At 31.6% G+C, this 21,032-nt stretch overlaps 2 protein-coding genes across 3 annotated transcripts in view; one reads left to right on the top strand and one right to left on the bottom strand.

The window, feature by feature from the left end:
• Nucleotides 1-8,015, top strand: part of LOC130903917 (fatty acid synthase-like) — a 72,218-nt gene extending 64,203 nt beyond the window's left edge. The window contains exons 27-29 of the mRNA XM_057816304.1: nucleotides 1,725-2,034; nucleotides 4,363-4,620; nucleotides 6,958-8,015. Coding sequence (XP_057672287.1) covers nucleotides 1,725-2,034; nucleotides 4,363-4,620; nucleotides 6,958-7,308 — 919 coding nt within the window. The 3' untranslated portion in view covers nucleotides 7,309-8,015. The remainder of the gene's footprint in view (nucleotides 1-1,724; nucleotides 2,035-4,362; nucleotides 4,621-6,957) is intronic.
• The window catches only part of LOC130903918 (bridge-like lipid transfer protein family member 3B), a 38,033-nt gene continuing 24,895 nt past the window's right edge, over nucleotides 7,895-21,032 (bottom strand). The window contains exons 19-21 of one of the 2 annotated variants that reach the window (XR_009060791.1): nucleotides 18,450-18,621; nucleotides 15,321-15,775; nucleotides 7,895-15,268 (exon numbers count right to left, since the gene is read on the bottom strand). Coding sequence is in view for 1 of the 2 variants with exons in the window: in XM_057816305.1 (XP_057672288.1) it covers nucleotides 15,510-15,775; nucleotides 18,450-18,621 (438 nt within the window). In the remaining variant the exon portion in view is untranslated. Of the gene's footprint in view, nucleotides 15,776-18,449; nucleotides 18,622-21,032 lie in introns of both variants that reach the window. The other variant, XM_057816305.1, reaches the window with a different exon arrangement.

Raw genomic sequence — 21,032 nt, forward strand, 5'->3', positions numbered from 1 at the left:
ATATAAGATCACGGTTGAAATTTTTAATAATAGTGAATCCATTTCATTTGTAGTTCTACACTTTACCTATAAAATCATACCAAATATAGAATAAGTAAAACAAAAGTCTGTTTCAAAATAGGACAATGTGAAAAAATTGACCTTACGCAGTTTGGTATATAATGTATAACATGGTACGAGGATGGTCTCAGAAGTACATAGCCCAATAAAGATAACACAAAAATTTTAGAAAAAAATATATTTTTATTTTTCAATGTAATCTCCCTTTAGCTCCATACACTTTTCCCAGCGATGTTTAATAAGTTCGATATCACTTTTATAATAAGAATCGTCAAGCTCCTCAAAATAGCCATTAATACCAATATCAACTCTTCATTGTTGTTCACCACCGAGCTATATATTCAAGTCTGGGAGCAGAAAATATTCAAAGGGGCATCAATTTGACAAATAGAGGGCATGAGATAGCAATTCAAACGTTAATTCATTTATTTTGGCCATTAAATAATGGATGTGTGAGCTTATGCATTGATGAAATATCATTTCCTTCTTAGAAAAATGAAAAAAAAAGTTTTTACTTAATTTCTTCGCTCAAACGTTGCAATAATTTCGCATAATACTCGCCGTTGATAGTTTTTCTTATTTCAAGAAAGTCAATAAAAATTATCCCACGTGCATCCCAAAAAACCGACGCCATGACCTTGTTTCAGACGGAACGGTCTTTGTTTTCTTTGGAACCACTTCCTTTTTGTCAGTCTATTGTTTTGATTGTTTATTTGTTTCGGGTGTGATGTGATGGACCTACGTTTCATCCATAGTTATAAAACGGCGCAAAAATTCAGCTTTATTTCTGAAAAACGTTACCAAACACTCGATGGAAATATCTTCACGCCGCTGTTTTTGTTCCATTGTGAGCAAACGCGGCACCCAGTTTTCCTCTGTGCAAATTTTAAGTTAATATGTATGTGATGTACTGCACTTTTTGAAACGCCTACTATGTCTACTAGCTCGCGCACTTGCAGTCAACGATCATCCAATACCGCTTTTTGGATTTTCTTTAACATTTCTGGAGTCGTCGTCTCATTTGATCGACCTCTGCGATACTAGTCTTCGCAGGTCGTTCGGCCTACTGATGATAACGAAGGAGAAGTCTCACCCAGAGTAGAATCTAGCTCAGCTTTTATATTGGTTGCGCTGAACCGAAAACGTTCACTATTGATGGTTACCGAATAAACATTAAATAACGTGGCGTTTTCAAACTTGAAACAGATGCTGTACAGATTGTGTACTTTCTAATACAGTGGTATTTTTCAAGCAACTACCGCCATCTCTAAGTAGGGCCAGGTACTTCTGGGACCGTCCTCGTATGTAAGGTATATGAAGTAATGAGTAAAGTAACGATACTATAGTAACGAATACATACGAGTATTCTTTTTACACTTCCAAAATACTACTATAAGATACAAATCCAAGCATGAGTAGTTTGTCGTCTTTTATTTTTCACTGCTGCTTTCCTGAAATACTGTTGATCGGTGCTTCTTTCTTTTTTGTTTCTCTTATTATTTATTTATCATTTATTAATAATTTATCATTCATTATATTCAATAAACACTTTTCCGCTTTTCTCTGGCTGTTACTCATTGCATAGTATTATTCATTTATAGTATGAATATTATGATCTAACTATGCACTTTTGAGAAAATTAACTTCCTTCTCATATATTTTAGAATAAAAGAAATTCAAGAAAAGAGATGCTTAGATGAAGAAGAAGAACCAGTAAAACCGGTAGATATTATTGATTGGGAGATTTTCAAAGACCTTAACGCAAAGGATCTAATGTCAACGGAAGTAGTTTTGAAATCGAATCTATCAGAAGATACTGATGGGCCAACATTGCTCATATTTCCAGGTATTGAGGGATATGGCAAACTTTTCTCGCAGATGGCAACGCATTTGAATGCTCACGTAGTAGTATATCAATATTGGGAAAAAACTAATTTCAATACAGTTGATGAAGTAATCCTGTTATTGTTACCGGTAAGGCATTAACATTCATATTTTTTCTAATTTGATGCAATTTATGCATTATCATAAAAATATTTGATTATCACAAAAATATTTTCATTATTCATAACTTATTTACACAATCAGTTTTACGGCCAACATACACCAAATATAGTGAAAATAGACGATGGATTCCGCTAACCTGATTGGGAAAATAAAATTCTTTTAACACATTGAGCCCCAACAAAAATTAATAAACTTTCCCTAGAGGCAAAAAATTTTTTTGTGTTTTTACACTCCATAGAGGGTGTGAATCCAAAAAATATATAGAAAAAGTTTATTTGGGATAAAAAATGCGAAAAAAAGTTTTTTTGTGCGGTCTATAGGGCCAATCTGGGTTCGAGGGAAAGTTTACCGCTGACACTCTTTCCAGGGCCCAGAGCGTGACGTGTTGATGCTTTCTACAAAGCATGCTGATGTGACAATATGTGTTAAAAAACGATGAGGAGTAGTTGTAAAGCCTCAAACCGTGGGCTTCTATAAATATATATGATAAAATGCCAAGTGAGAACACTTGTTTGATAAAGTCGTTGCTGTGGTATAAGAAAATTTGCTATTGAACTGTTATTTGGTACAGCAATGAGAAAGGTCAATACTTTTTATAGAAAAATAACGAAAAATAAAATAAAGCAATTACTGATTTGCAAAACAGTGTAGCAAAGAAGGAAACTACGAATGTTGATGATCAAGAGGCAAAAACCAAAAAACCCCATTGACTAGTAAAGAAAGCAGGTCTAAGTCATAAACTGAGAAGAGACTGCGTGGAGTACAGTGAAAAAAAATTAAAAAAAAACTTATTGTAGTCCAAAGTAAAAAAGTGATAACTTTTTACAATGTTTGTATTAAAAAACCACATTATTTTATGCGGTTTTATTTTTGGGAAATCATATTTAATTGTTATTATATTGTAATATTGTTTTTAGTCATGTTTTTTATACCCTTAGAAACAAAATTAGCAAAAATAGGTACATGTAATGTAAAAGTAGCACAGAATAAAAATTTTAATCAAATATTATTCGAATTATATCGAAAAAAACAAAAGAAATATGAAAACTAGAACAAAATAAAATAGACCAAGTATTAGGTAATGTTCGAAGAACTCGGGATGTTCCAACCAAACTTAACACTTTCAAATAAAAGCTTTTCGACCGCGGAGAAGGTTTGAAATAAAATATGCCTGTGGGGAAAGCTCAGTTGCCTATGAACCGCACCAGGGCTCAACGTGTTAAACTTCCATATCAGTTTACATACACCTCGAAGTAGAGTCGTTTCTACCTGTCTTGTTTTATAGCCATTAAATACGTGAAAGTGAAGATACATGATCTATTCATGTCACATGTCAACTCCAATGTCAGTTCCCAACGATAAAAAATCCGCAAAAATATCGTTCTTCATAGTCCAAAACTTCTCATTCATATTGAAACAAATATCTTTTTCCAATAACTAAACACCGTCCTTCAAGCTCGAAATCTTCTCGTCGATATTAACCGAAATATTGTTCCTCAAAGGTGGAATATCGTCCTCAATGGTCGGCATCTCGTCGATATTAGCCGAAATATCGTTCTTCATAGTTGAAATCTTCTCGTTCATATTGACGAGATCATGTTGGAAAACTCGTAGAGTGAATGGATGTGAAAAATAAAAGAAATCCCCAAAAGAGAAAATCACATAGTGTGAGGTTGGAAAAATCTCATTAACAATATTCATGTTTAAATGGGCTGTACGGCTTGAGCTCCATCTTGTTGGAATAAGATTTGATTCACTGCATGTTGATCAAGTTGAAAAATGAAGAATGACCTAAACATTTGCCATTATTACCTTACGTTCCCCTTTCATTTTCGAAAAAAAAAATGACTCCTGATGAGGACAAGGCCGTCACCTTGGTTGAGTGAAAAGGTAGTTGATGAAGGTTTTGATCACTCCACTACCTGAAGATTTATTTCGCAGAATTGCCGCCGGGCAGTGAAATCATTTTCGTTCAATGCCTGACGCACTTGAATTTTGTAAGGATGATAGTGCAAATCTGACCTTAAGATCCTTTGGACAGACCTGCCGAATATTCCAAGATGCGCTGATCTTCGCGGATTTTTTCTTACAGGAACCCTCACATCTTCAGGAGTTCAAACTTTTTTCTTCGTTGTTTTACCGATATTTGCAAAATTTGTAAACCACAACGTAAATATTCCAAATATTTCTAAAATATCTCTTGATGTCTCAATAAGATTCGCATAGATATGAATAAAAATCAAATAAAATATATTAAAATATCATTGAAAAATTTTTTTTTGTACTGTTTTGTAGAAAGTCCTACAACGGCTTGAAAAAAATAAAACGTTCAACATAATAGGATTTTCTATGGGATCTATATTTGCTACAGAAATTGTGAAGAAATTGGAATCTATGGGCTATACAGGAAAACTCATAATTATTGACGGAGGTCCAACACTGATGCATCGATTACTGCATAATTATGAGGATAAACCCGTTATTTTTGAAACTGAGTTGATTTGGAATGTATTGATGTATTTTATATCAAAGACTATCGATATCAACGAAAAGGTAAGATAAAAATATTTTAGATGATCCGTAAATATAAAAAGAAATAATAATCCAGGATAAAGCGTCCTTTTTGCCCTTGATACTATGAACCTTATTTTTCGTAGGTAGCTTCATTTTGATGAGATGTAATAGTGGTAGGTAATACGGGCAACAGGGATGAAACATGTTGATTTGATGATTCTCAAAAATTCATTACTCACTAGGTTCCAAAATTAAACAAGAAAACAGATATGGATCACTTATAGTTCGAAGAATTCTCATTTTTCCTTTTCCTATTTGCAACATAAGATACACTAAAACCGTCTCTTTTATATAATATATTTTCTAGTAAACCGGGTACAAAAATTTGTGTATTTACATAATATATAAAAAAAGTTAATCTTCATTATCTTCGCAACGAACATCGCCTGTCATCATTATCATCTATTTCGTTTTCCTCAGTCGTGATATCTGACTCATGACAAAATTGATTAAATTATTTAATAATGAATAATCAATCAACAAAGAACAATAGAAAAAATAGGGTACCTTGTTTGTCAGAAGATAATTAATTCTGCAAAGCTCTGTATGAGAAATTATTAAAAAGTATTAATGAGAAAAATGCAAGTAAATACAACAACGTATATATGAATATGACCTAGCATCTTCGATATTGTAAAAATTGTCCCATATTAAATTAAAATAATAAAAAAAATTAGTATAAATGTTACATAGCAAGGGAAAATATAATTAAATATTCTTGAGAACATTTGAGCATTTCCGAACATGCTCGAATTATCCGGCGTTTGATCGAGTAAATGATAAACACGTTTCTAAGTTTACTATTGCAATAATAATATATATTATTCGAGAATGTATAATGGAAGTTATTATTCACGAAGTGAAGTTTACTGCCACGAACCTTTGATCAAGTAAAGGATAAACACGTGAATAAGTTTACTATTGCATTAATAGTATATTATTCAAGAGTGTAGAGTGTTGAGGGTTACTAACAGTAATAAGCCATTTGTTCTTAGTCCAAAGAATTACAAACAAACAAGCTCATAAACCCACCTACAGGTGAAGCTTTTATAAGCGTGTGAAAAAACCAGTTAATAATGAATGTTTGAGAATCATCAAATCAATGTATTTGATCCCTGCTACCCCTTTTATTTACCACAATAGAGAATTTTTGCACATGAAATTGTTGGTCATCTCATCAAAATGAAGCTAATATTTAGCTTAATGGTAGTTAAGTGCAAAAATGGACCCTGGATCGTGGTCTATAATGTTTTTCCATTGAATTGTAATAAAAAATTATAAATAAATTAGTAAGGTTATATTTTCCTACGTGCAAAAGACGTCCGCTGTTGGGTTATTAGTTTACTCGAAATCGTAATTAAAAATTTTTTTGGCAGGCAATTTTTGAACACAAGTTGGAAAATTTGAATATCACAAATCATACATTTTAACTTTTATTCTTTATTTTTTATTAAATAATGCTCCATCACGTCGTGTGAATGAGATGGGAATACTCAGTGCCCTCCGGTATAATCGGTTGACTGGAGGCCCTAACACGAACACAACTGAAATGTGAATACTCAGCGCCGTTAGTAGCAGTTTCCTTCCAGACGAAACCTAAAGCTCGGCAATTGAGAATAACAATCCCATCTTGTCTTGTCTTCGCTGTATACTGCGTGATGAATGGGCTGCTGGTTGTTCGAGAACTACTTTTCTCTTCCAAATATTAAGTCGGCTACCGATATTTTCCTTCTACCAATCCGCTGGACCTGTGTAGATTCCGGTTGGGAATAATCTTTCTATTTAAAATAGTATATCTTGGTGGGCTTCTTGCTTCGATGAGGACGGCGGAACAACTTTGATTTTTCACTTGGTACCATCTCTTTTATTGCTGTAAGCGCTTACCTTTCTCTAGCGGTGCGAAAGGTGAAGTTGTCTTGATTAGGGTTTTTTGAGTTACGGAGCGCGGGGGAGAATATAACCCTTGTAAATTGTAATTTCGAGGGAGAAATATATTTTTCATTAAAACCTGGTTATACTCGAAAAAGAATTACATGAACTACATTTTTACTTTGAAAAATAAGGAGATATAAATTTTCATTTAAAATCGGTAATATCGTTGCTTTTGCGTTTTAGAAAAATAGTAAGTTAGTTACACGTCAACGTCTTCTCGAATCCTGTTTGATCGTAGATGATATATTTAATCAATGGGAATCAATTGAACATGAATATTTACAAAGTACAACAGTTTATTTGCTATGAATACTCCACTTAGCATGTTTTTATAAATAGTGTATAAATATTATTGTTATAACTCAAATAAAATTCTTGTTTTAGAGAAGAATATTCCAATGCAGTGATTGGAATGATCGTTTATTAATAGCTGAAGAAATTATGAAAAATGCTACTTGCTCTCCCGAAATTATAGCTTTTAACAAAATGTTGATGGAGGGAACATACAATAGATACAAAGTATGTCAGCAATATATACAATTTTCTGATAAATTGAAATCAAAAATAATACTGTATAAGCCAAGTAAACAAATTTATGAGGATATCGAAGATGACCATGGAATATCACAAATAACCGACTCCCCAACAGAAATAAAAGTTTTCGAAGGAAATCACTCAAATATTATAGACAATGAAATGTTAGCCATGGAAGTGAGTTCTGTTATCAAGAATTAGAATTAATAAAGTGATGATCGAAACTAAAAATAAAATGATTTGAGAATATGAAAATAATTTTATAAGAAAATAAATTAGTACTTATTTTAACACCTCATTTTGGTCACACAGTGTATTTCCATATGCGACATCTACTTTATTTCAGTTTTATAGTGGAAATAATAAATCTTAATGTCACTTTGCAGCTTCTTAGACTAATTAACACACTGTTTTTACTACCACTACACCAACACACACAATTACACTGTCTGATACGCGTTTCAATAAACAAATTAAATACTGAAGGTGAACTGCTTACCTTCAGTCCCTGAAGGCGATAACTAGGTTATCGAAACGCTCGTGTAATTATGAGTGTTTGTGTAATGATAGCAGTAAACAGTGTATTTCACTGTGATTATCACCAACGGTTCCAATAATTTCAACTGGTAAAGCTGCTTCTTTCACGGTTTCACATCGCGATAGTTTTTAATGTTTGGTATATTCGAAGATTCTTAAGTTAGCCAATCGAATTGTATGATACCCTTGTATGAGTAGAATAAATTTTATGTATGTAATTGACAAGTTAGAAGGATTAAATAATAAAAAATTATGTTTAGATATCAACAATATGTATGTCATTTCAATCTCATTAAGCTTAGTAGATATAATTTACAATGAATTCATATATTTCAAAACCATAATTAAAATAAAAGATGTATAAAACAAAAGATGGTCATTTTTTTCATAAATTATTGACCTAATATATAAATTTTGGCGTAAGTAGTTCATATGTAATGATGTATTTATTGATAATTAGTAATAAAAATTCCTTTCTCTCAAATGTGCACGACGAAGTAAAATAACAAAAGCCATACTGTAAAGTGTTGGCGTTAAATGTTTATATCAAGAGCTGTACTTCGAAAGGAAAATGATAAGAAGAATATATGAGTCAAAAAAGTAATGAAACGGACAATTATGAGCGCTCAAATTAAAAAAAAATCTCCAAGAGAATCACCAGATTTATGAAATAGCAGCAAATACGATGACTAGGAAACACAAAACTAATGAAAAATAATAGTGAAGTACAAAAATTAACAGAATGGAAACACTTGGAAAATTCTTTGTATTTAAACATCAAAACTACTTTGTAAAAAACTATTTATTATGCAAAAAAATTATTAATTAAACTTGCTTTCAATAATCCGACTACCGTACTCGACAATGTCGAACTATTAAGAACCTCGTATCTGTTTACAAATTGCTTTAAATACCAAAATCCTATTCTACACAAAAGCTTTAAATTATTATATTTATGGTCGTTACAGTCATATCAATATAAAATAAAAGTAAGTAATTTGATACGTTAATGGAACTTCTAGTGTTTAAGGGACACTTGGAATCACTTGACTTTGACGTTGGTTCCCATTAGGAGTGGTCAGTATACAATAAATCTTAACGAATATAATAACTTGAAGTTAGGTAGGTAAATTTATGATTCTTCATAGTCACATTGATATCAGACAAAAATTAGGTAATCCGAGACGATACGTTAATGGAGGGTAAAATAAGGGAAGAGAATCACCAGATTTATGAAATCGCAGCGAATACGATGATTAGGACACAAAAAAATAATCGTGAAGTAAAAGAATTGGAACCCATTGGACAACTGACCCAGAAGCCAACCAAAAGTTAATGAGAGTCAAGTAACAAATGACCTGAACAAAATGAGAGTCTATATCGAGCGATTACTATTCCTATTGGACTGTACAACTGATTATATATAATTGTTAAGATATACAGTGATAAATAGAAACAAAAATTGAAGAGCATAAACAGAAAACTATATAGTGTAGAAGCATGTGAAGAAAGAAAAACTATATTTATAGAATGACTTGTCTTATTCTATGACTGTTCAATTTCATTTAAACAAATTCGATTGCTATAGCAATTGGATATCAGCTTATGTAAATGTAATATTTGATACGTTAATAAAAATTTGTGTTAATAGATACGTTTGTTGACACTAAGCAAAACCTACAAAGGCAGCTAATGTTATGAATTCAGGCGTTAAGGATATGGTGAGAACATATGAAACATTCACTGATGAAAACCCTTTTTTTTTAATTATGAGATATTCGAAATAAAATTAGACGTGAAAGTATAAATTCTATACAAATATTTTCGACTTAACTCGTATACCTACTATATTTTATTTCAAACTATGGCAGACTACGGTTTGAAATACCTGGCAATCAGAAGTGAGGATGACGCCAGAGGGTATTTAGTGTTAAACCGTTCTGAAGAGATCCAACAAAAACAAAACCGGTCAACTAATGAGGGCTACTATATTGCCACCAGAGGCACTGGTATAGTAAGTCTCCGAAATATCACTATTTGTTAGAATGTTTTTACAAATAGTTGTTCCTTAAATTGCTACTATCCAGTGATTTGAGAGTTTTGTCTTTCTTTTTCGGAAAAAAATAAAGCCGCATAATAGCACGATAAATTTTAAATTTTCTTCATTTTTAAGTTACATCAAAATGATTATATTTAAACTCTATATCCGAATGCATACCAAATTTTAACAGCTTCACTATAGAACAGAGCATTTGTCTCTTTTCTTACGTATTTCAGACCGATACAAAAAATATATTGTTTTCGATCACCTTCAGTAGACGCAAATATTTTTTTCAAGAGACTTGCAGGAGTCTTTGACATGTTGTGTAAACCTACTGTAAAATTTATTTAAGTGCTGATTTTGATAGTCATAGCAATAACCATTTTGATGATTAATCAACGCTTTTTATTATTTTTTTCTCAATTGTAAATAGGTCTACTAGAACTGCCTTTCAATACTGATCATAGGATAGTCTCAAAAAACTCAGCCAAACAATTGTTGAGTAATGGTTGGCAAACCTTTAAATTATTTTGAAATATATTGTTGATATGTGTTAGTAATAATAAGATGTTGTATCTCTGTCTGGCTTACATTCGTGCAATGTTACCTAGTTTTAAATAGATAATTATTATGTCAGAGCAATAGGTGTCTGCAGGTTTTTAAAGATGATTTCATTAATTGAACGAAAGATAGGCAAATAATATAGAAAATAATAGCAAATAATAATACATAAGAAAATGACACAAATTACGTTCAATTAAACTATATTTGTAACAAAAGAATACGGAAAACTCAACCTCAAAAAATTTTCCTTTCATACTTTCGCAAAATCATTTTATCTAAATATTGTATAAAATTTAAATCTTTCCATTTATTTTATTTTTGGTTTTCATCTTACCTATTACTTGTATTTAATATTTCTATTTGGGATTCATTTGAGTGTTAAGGAGAGCCATACCTTCTGGCGGGGGTAGTAACCTATAGTTAAAACAATCATAATTGTACGAATTTTTTTTTTCAATAAATAAATCAATTCTAGAACGACTAGCGATAATAGTTTTATTAGATTCAGAATTTTTAGAAATTTTTATTGGAATTCAACAATTCGCTATAAATGGATCTAAGCTTATACTAAGCAATTTTTCAGTGACAATTTTCCCTCTATTTCATAAATTTAAGCAAAAAAAGCGTCAATTTTATTTCAAAATATTTGTGGACATTGAAAAAAGTCTTCTTGCCCCATTTTAGTTAAGACTTAGCTAAACATTATATCTACTTTTTCATGTTTATTTATTTGCCATGACACATATTGAAGAGAACAATATGTTTGGAAGTGGTAGACACCTAGAAAATAATCCAAATCTCAGAAAACGCAAAATAAATGTAATGAAATTTCCTCAAATTTAATGATATATCAAAGGTACCGACTTTACCATTTTTCTTAAAACTGAATTGAAAATATCTCTATATTACAACCCATGAATATGTACAATAATGAAAGATGTAACTTTTGATTCATAAAAAAGCACTGCCGGTTTATTTTCCATATTTTATCAAGCACCAATATGCTGTTTGAACACAATTATTAGCTTCCGATTTTTGATAAAAAAAACATGTACGCTTCAACTAATGTTTGACAAGACACGTAGTTATTCAGATGCTGCCTGGGATAATGGTACTGTGAATTTTTGCTACAGAATACCTAAAAATCGTAACTCATTTATACTGGAGAAATATAGTATAAAAAAATACTTCCTCTCGACACGAAGAATTGAGATGCTCCTCTGATGTCTTGATTAATCGAAAATGAGAAGATATAAAACATATAAAATTATAAGAATCTTATAATCACCATAATCCATTCATTTATTATGTTTATACCGGGTTACCACAAAAAGTATTTCATATTCAAAACATTATTAATTCAGAAGTATCATATAAATAATAAAGAAGATATTGAAGTTCTATGCTCACTTTACAAATTTTTTGTATGTAGTTCAATTAATTCCACATCATTGTGGATGTACTGTTGATGTAGGGCTTTTAAAGTTTTTGGTAATGTGAGTACATAGATAATATCCTTAATGTACCCCTAGAGGAAGATGTTTACTAATAAAAACGAAACTTGTTATTCTTCTCCTTTACCATTACTTGTCAGTTTAGGCCCACTTGAATAAGATCCCATACCTCGCTCTCTTTATCTTCAATATTAACTCTATGACGAATATTTACATTATTATCTTCGCAAATTTTAAATATACTTTGGTTCTGTGAAATATGTTTTATAACAGTAAATTGTCGAATAACAGATGACAAGAGTTGTATAAGTACACGTACCATACATCTTTACAATGAACTGTAAAACAAACGCCAACATTTATAAATACCAATAAACTTTTATAGAATCGATGCTACATTTGTAAAAAAAATATCATCAAATAGCTTATATACACAATGTATTTTTAATCAAAAATGATGCCATTAGTGAGGTTGCATATCAGATTGTACCAAAGCTTTAATTGCTCATAAATTAAATAACCTAATTATTTCTACTATAATATAAATTATCAATTAAAAATAGGAAAACCAACGAGTCTACATTGGGAATTACCCAAGCGTCTGAGAATATACTGGATGACTTCGAACTCAGTAGAAAAGTAGGTTGTGTCTATCACTGCTAAGTTGCTACAAGATGTATCAGATTTTCGAGCTTCCTATGTTTATAAACACAATGTTTCAAAATATGTAAGTCCCACAAAAATTTACCTGATAACCACCAGTAATCTATAAAATCTTGTTTTATAATTTACTTCGGCTCATAATTAGGTCAAACAATATACTCGGAACTTGATGTTCCTATTTTAGAAATCACGCGATGAGCAAAACTTTTAGTTATATCAAATCGATCAGCAATTAGTTTTCAGTATTTGCCAAATACCATATGATCAAGTAAACAGCCTTCTTTAAAGTAATTTGCTAATAACATATTCACTTGTCAATCTCCCCATTCTTAAGTGTTCACGAATTTTTCCTCATCGTAGTGCTCAATAATTCCCATGTAATTTTTAAGACAATGTAGATTTAATATCTATTGAGATTTCTTAAATAGAACTTGAAAAAAGTGGCCGTTGTTTAATAAAAGTGATCTAAGGTATCTCCTTCACTACAACAAGCAAATATCCTGGTACAGTAGAGCATCAATCATCCAAATACCGGTCATCCCGTGACCGGTCATCCGGACGTCCATTTTGTCAGTTGACAATCTTGTGTTGTGATTGTGTTTTTGTGTTTATGTATTGTAAAGTATTTGCAGATAAATTAAGTTGTTGTTTTAAGTGATGTCGACTAAATGTAAACGTGTAGCTTTGTTAATTGAAGAGAAAATTAAAATATTGTAAGAGCTAGATCATGGTGTAAGTTGAGCTAATTTAGTGCAGATTTTAAATGTAGGCACTTCTACGATTTGCTACATTAAAAAGCAGCGTCAAACGATCAAATACTATGCTTCCAAACTAGACAGTAAAGATGGGAGTACAAAAAGAAAATCAATGGAATCAGCAGACAATCAGGATTTGGACTTGGCAATGTAGTTTATGTAAATTAAAAGTTAGGGACAACCAATTAACGAACTGATAATTTGTGAGAAAGCACTGTAAATAAACCAAATGATTAATGGTGATCTTAATTCCAAAGCTACAACTGGCTGGCTTCTACGCTTTAAATATAGGATAAGGGAGCTAGACATACAAGGTGAGAGACTGTCAGCTGATGTAGTATGTGCCGAAAATTTTAAGACATTTAATGAATTTTGCAAAGCTAGTGGTTTTGAACCCAAGAACATTTAAAATGCGGATAAAACAGGTGTCAATTGGAAAAAGCTGCCAACCAAGATATTTGTTTCCAAAAAGGAAACTGCAGTGCCTGGATACAAAGCCAGCGAAGTCTGCATTACAAACATGGTTTGCGCTAACTCTACTGGCGATCACAGGCTCCTGGTGCTTATTATTTGGAAAGCAAAGTTCCCTGTTGTATACAAAAATTAAACAAAATCCTTTATGGAAACAAAGATTTTGGTCACTGGTATGAGAACGTTTTTATCCCACATGTCAAAAAACACCAACAAAAAAAAAACAGATTCAACCGGTAAAGTGCTCTTATTCATAGATAATGCACCAACTCACTCATCAGATGTTATTTCGATCTCACATAATGGCAAGTTCAATGAGTTGTTTCTTCCGCCAAATGTCAGTCCTACAACCAATGGTCCAGGGTGCGATAGAAACATTTAAACGTTTGTACAGAAAGCAATTACTTCAAATGCTGCTTCTAGATATAGAGAATGGTGAAAAATCTGTGCTATACAGTTACAAGAAATTGAATTTGAAATACTCTGTCTGCATGGTGGACCTTCATAAAAGACACCACACTTGAAAAAGCATGGAATAAGCTGTGTCCTGAAATACGAATTTCGCAAGAAAATGGTGATACTGATCCAGATGACCCTGAAGAACCACAAGTGATAATCCAAATAAAATAAGAGAAATCATCAAATAAGCACCAGGTTTTGAGGAGTGTGGCAATACCAATATAAACGATTTGTTAAATTAAGACGTCGATGATCTTGCTTATCTGATTTTTTCTGATGAAGACATTGTGCAGCAGATAAAGAACGATAATCAGCAAGTAGGAGAGGAAGAGGAGGTTAGAGAAGACACTGAAGTAGGAAACGATGTTTCAACCAACGATGAGGTATCTACCTTCTTAGAAAAAGCTGTGAAGAGGCTAGAGCATCAAGCTGAGTGTAACACCGTTCAGATTTTGTCCTTAAGAAGATGAAGAGATTTAGCAGCAAAAAATATGTTTGTATTAGTACCTTAAGCAAAAAAATATCTAATTTCTTTTGTCAGCATCCTTAAACATGAAGTGCTGTAATTTTCATAATTAAAGGTGTTTTTAAATACTATTTGCTGTTTTTTTTTTGTTTAAAAATTCTTTGTTTACGGTGTACATATTGATAAATGAGTTGAGTTACAGTTTATTACATTTTCATATTATAGTGCGAATAAGACTAAAATCGAGTGCAAATCAGTTATCCGGATTTTCAATTATCCGGTCAATGAAATGCATTAATTAGTCTGCATACTAGATGCTCTACTATATTTTTATACAAATTCATAATTACAATCAATATTTGGCGCAAAAAAATTATTTATTACCTTATTTGTAAGAACACGGTGGAATTTTGGTTTAAAGTAAAATGAGCTGAATTAATGTTTCAGTTGGTCATTTGACCCACCATATTGAAGTGAGCTCAATTTGAATTAATTCAGATCATTTGCAAAAGCTATATATGTAAATTATTCATCTCAAAACAATCTGAAGCGCTCGAGTAAATACCTACTTGTGGTTCCATACTATTAACTTAAGTATTTCTAAAATTTTATTTAAAACTATATATTGCTTTCCCGACTCGCGGAAATATATCACACACCAAGTTATAAGAACAAACAATAGAGGAAAAACGAGGAAATCGCGCATTCAGAAAAGTGAAACATTTATGAATTCGATTCCATTCCTTAAAACCTGGAATTAAATAGACTTAGGCTAACACACCAATCTTATATTTATCAAATACCTTTTATCTCAAGTTTCTTTAATATAAAATTAGTGTATTCTTGTTTTAATATTCTAATAACACCTCTATACTTCACATATACTGACATCAATTTTGACTAATCCAGTCACATGAGCACCTTGTTATACACAACTACTGCGCAGAAGAATTATCTTTGCAAAAACACTTTGTACAATTAAAACAACATTGCTATCTCTTAGAACTAGTCCATTGATGCTGCATTCGTCTAATATCATCTAATAAATTTTGCTTTTCATTCAACAGTCGAGTCACTTCATCTTGGCATTTCTTCAAATATTCTCGCAGTACATCTTTTTCTTTATCACTTTCTTCTTTTGATTTACGAAGGAGACGGTTCTCTTCAGATATCCTTTCAAATGTCATCAGTCTTCTCATATCTTCATTATTTAATGTTATGCTATCTACTTTAACTAAATCTTTCTTCACGGATTCATCTACAAACAAACAAGAGGATTAAAATATTTTTTACAGATAAGGGAAGTAGCTTAACACTCCAGCCCAAAATCAAAAAATCAGGACTTTCTGTTAATATTTTTCCGTTAGCTAAGCATAAAAAATTCACTTTAGAAGATAATCGAGAGTATGATTTTTAGCTTGAGATGAGTTCAATTTAAACTCATTGGTTTTCGATATAGTAATAAAAAATTAATAAATAATTACTTAGAAGCTCCTTTTCAAATTAATAGTATATAAATAATTTTAGTCACAAAGATATCAAAGAAACGATTATTAAAGAGATTAATTAAGGAATAACAGCAATTCAACAAATATTCAATGCAGTTATTCGACTGAGACATTTTCCCCAACAATGGAAAGTTGCTAAGATAATAATGCTCCCAAAGTCTGGCAAAAATACAACAGAACTGAGGTCGTTTAGGCCAACGAGCCTCATACCAATACTCAAAGTTTTTGAAAACTTATTTTGAACAAATGGAGCATACACTGCTCAACACAAACATTATTCCCCTTCATCAATTCGGTTTTCGTAAAAAAAGCATCGAGTAGTCAAGCAGGTAAGCGATGACCTAGAAAAAAAGGTATTGTTCCGCCGTCTTGACAGATATTATTTACGCTTTTGACAAAGTAGGGCACCCAGATCTGTTGTACAAAATAAAAAAAGTACTACCGTATGACTTTTATTGAATATCGAAGTCCTACTTGCATAATAGATTTTTTCTAGTAAAGCATCACTCAGAATATACTGATATACAACAAGTGACTCCGGTGTACCTCAAGGTAGAGTTTTAGGACCGGTACTGTACCTGTTACTCGCAGACGATATAGCAATAGTAGCGTCTCATCACAACCCAGAAACAGCAACCAGAAATCTACAAAATAATCTAAACAAAATAGAAACATAGCTGCATAAATGAAAAATAAAAGCCAAAGGAGCAAAAATCTTAAAAATATTACATTCCGCGCCAAGTGTCACTATTATACAATGAGTTACTCGTACCGTATGCACCATGAACAGTGCCATAAGCCAGTATGTAATCTCGTTTCGTTGAGTGATGTTACTAAAAACAAAGCTGTAGTGCTATAACCTACACTGATTTTTATAATATAAAGAACCTTCAGACGCAGACCTAAATGAAATACAATTTTTGTCTTCAAATATAAAATTCGTGAGATACGAGAAGGAAAACTCTTATGAAAGGAAAGATTTCCAAGAGCTATAAGAACAAGAGGAAGAAAAATGAATCTAATTTGGTTCTGATCCTAAGCCATAGATTAACGCAAACAAAAATAAAAACTTATTATCTTTATTTGAAGCCAGTGTGATTTCCAAGTCGTACCTACCTATTTATCAGGCTATGCTAGATTTAAGAAATTAATTTCATTTTAAAATCCTCGTTCCATGTTGCTCAATATCATTTTTTTATGTTGTTCTTTCTTATATTGAACGAAGATTTACTCAAGTTTAAACACAAATTTTGTTTATGGCACTATTGAAATAGGAGTACGATATTACAAAAGTTGTACATTTCGCTCCCTTGATAAGAGATATTTTCTTTTCATGTGTGATAAAGCCCTACCACATCTAGCAAGAATCATACGTTAAATTTCAAGCAATAGTATGGCCATCCTACAGTCGTGCCCTCAATTAATTTCCAAGCGTGCTCATATGCTATTAAGCTGGCCGAGGAAGCCCATTTGTAAAATCTAAATTGTCTACAATAGCGGTTGAAATTTGAAAAAAAATAATTTAATATTTTTTCCTAGCACAATGTAGTAATTTTCTGCTAAAATTGTTTATTTATAAAGTTGGCAACTAAGTACTTTCGATTTTTACTGATACAGAGTCTTGCTTTATTTTTTGAATAACTTATGTTGTGAAGTTAATGGTGCTGTTTGCTTAACAGAAAGTGCATGTCAGAATTGGTATAAAAAATTCCGGTCGGCCTACTTAAGTTGATCATGACGAAATCAAAGTCATAATTGAAGAGACATTTAAAATGTATCAGGCTAGTTAAGAAGCTTGATATTTGGGTTCCTCACAAATTCATTTAACACAAAGAATCAACATTTGCGATATGCAACTTAAATGAAATGAAACTGACCCTTTCTTGAAAAAAATCATCACTGGTGCTGGAAAATGGATCCTGGATAGTAATGATCATGGAGCAAACACGATGAACCAGCATAAACCACATCGAAAGCTCAATAACAACGAAAAAAAGCTCATGCTGTCAGTATGGTGGGATTACAAAGTTGTTGTATTTTTTGAGCTGCTTCCGAGAAACCAAATGATCAGTTATGATATTTACTGTCAAACCAGTAATGAAACTGGATGAAGCAATCAACGAAAAGCGGCCAGAATTGTAAAATCGGAAAGGTTCAGTGTTCCACCATAATAATGCAAGACCTCGCACATCTTTAGCAACACGTGGGAAACTATTGGAGGTTGGCTGAGAATTGATGCCAGATCCCCCATACAGCCCTGATCTGGCACCATCTGATTACCATTTATTTCGAAGTTTGCAGAATTCTTTGAATGGCAAAATTTTTATGAGCGCGGAATCATGAACCTGTTTTATTTTATACTTCATACCGAAATTACTTTGTCACCAACCAATAATTACTACTTTTTGAAATCACTATATTTACCATTATTAGAAGATACAGCCTTGATCGAAGGGAACAAATTGAATACACCATCTTCTGTTCGCGTTATGAACATATTAGTAATATTTAAGTCTATTGGAATTGGCCCTGGGGACGTAATATTAACTGGAGGTCTGTCTTCATTTAAATGTATTTTTACATTATCTAATGTAATCTAAAAAATTAAACAAACACTTAAAACAACATAAATATAAAATAGTACAAAAAAAATAATTCATATCAATATTTTTTCAAAATAACACAGGCAGTGTAAAAGAGCCTTTCGATTCAGCGAATAGCATATAACTGATTACAAATTCATGAAGAAATATTATACGTTGAAATAAATTTATTCCGATAATGTACACGTTGATTAAATATAAGAAATAATCGTCTTTTGTTAAAATTCGTAGAAAAAATCGTTTCAGACAAGAGACCATGACATATACAATTTTAACTGCTGATTAGCATTTCAATCTAAAGGACAATTTAACCCATTTATGCCCAGAACTCTCAAAATATTTCAAAATTATTAGAGTGAATGGTTGCGTTGGATATTACCTAAAAAATGTTTAATAAAATCTTTGAATTGTAGTTTATGATTTTAAGCGTGGATCATTAACGATCCCTTTGGAACTACTACTATCGTGTTTATTTAATTGGAGAAATTTAGAATAAAAACAATTTTAATGTGATAACAATTTATAAAATTCATTGAAACATTTATCTAATAGTGGAATTGTATAAGACTGGTAGACTTTAGTGGCAGATTATCAAATGGTACACTTCACAGAATCCCTTTCAGAGCCAGCAATTTTTGGTTCACTTCCAAATTTCTTTGAGAGATACTGTAAAATCTCTCGCCTAAAATGGAGATAATTTGCATCATATTTGTAAGATCAGAAAGATTGTGCAATTAGATATGTTATCATCTAGATGACTTACACCTACCATATATGTGTGTATACATTTTTATTTCACACGGTTGGACTACATCTATTCCTATTAATCTTGTCTTTGACCGAAAATCTTTCACATTTTTACATGGGCTCAATAGGATACTCAATTGACAATAAGATATTCAATTGACAATACGATATTCAATTGACAATACGATTACAACGATCTTTTTTTCATTATTTTGTGGGTCAACTAATTTACATTTCATACTCCTGTTTTCTTATCCTGTTTCTGTTGCTCCGAAATTTATCTCAGTGAATTTTAGAATACACATTTGACCTCGTAAATAATAGCTTAGCTCGATACTCATAACCCAAGCTTTATAGCCATAATCGTATCAGCTTACTACGAATAAATTACTTACAACCACGTTTTTAGTGTAATGCATCTTCGGGCTAACAATGATGGTTGACCATACTCATTGTATTAAAACATCAAAACTACTCTGAAATAAACTATTAAATAATAAAATAAGTATTTGACCGTGGTTTCAATAATCTGACGACCATACTCGAATGAACGCCAGAATATTAAGACATCTATTTATAGACCGCTCTAGAATACTGAAAAATCGTATTGCATGAAAGGTTAGGTTAGGTTATCTATAAGTATGGTCGTTAGAGCCACATCGATACAAAATAAAGTACGTATTTTGATACGTTAATAGAACTTCAACTATATAAGGGGACACTTGGAGTCAATTAACTATGATGTCCCCATTAGGATCGTGTACCATAAATCTTAATGAATACAATAAACCTTGAATTTAAGTAGATAAATTTATGAAGAATCATACATCAACAGTCACATCAATATAAGAATAAGAATAATCCGGAGGATACGTTAATGGAGAGTAAAAATAAGGAACGCTTTTGTATCCTTCAACTAAATGACTAACCGATTTATCTAAATTACATTTGTGCAATGTTTTTAAATTTAAATAATTTTAAATGTAAAATTATGTCAATTATGCCTCATCGATGGTCATATCAATGAGTTATCCGATTATCTAATCTTTTGTGTTTTAAAAAAAGGTTAACTTAAATGCCATTGTGTGCATTATCACGGTTTCTCAACAAGTTGAACTAACTTTTACATTTATGAACGTCTACAGCGCGTTATGTTCGATATGACTACCTTAATATGGAGAGAATCAAAAAGACACCGCCAGATGTACATTTTACCAGATTTTAATGAGAATCATTCTGTGGTTAGTGATTGTTTCCGCTCTTTAAATTCTGTAAGTTGAAAGAGCTACAAATCTTCACGATTCAAAGAAAAGGATCATTCAACTTTATAATAGAAATACAGCTGAGGAATGTAGAATATCAATCAGCAGAAGGAGGCATATTATTATAGCCCTTATTACCATGAGATATTTTTAACATTATTTTGTATCTTTACTTTCAATTTATTGAATTGTTGGTCAGTTTATTTTTAGAATTTAGCCTTTCCAATATAATTTTGAGTTGGTCTAATCGTGGTATCTTGTCAATAAATTATTATTCGGAAATTCCAAGGTTTATGGACGCATACCTGGTTAGGTTAAGCTAACTGATTTCGATAATAATAAAATTACAGAAAAATAAAATACTTAAGGAAAGTATGAAAATTAAGTGGAATAAT

The sequence above is a fragment of the Diorhabda carinulata genome, chromosome 2, assembly GCF_026250575.1.
Source record: "Diorhabda carinulata isolate Delta chromosome 2, icDioCari1.1, whole genome shotgun sequence".
In the NCBI taxonomy this organism is placed as follows: domain Eukaryota; kingdom Metazoa; phylum Arthropoda; class Insecta; order Coleoptera; family Chrysomelidae; genus Diorhabda; species Diorhabda carinulata.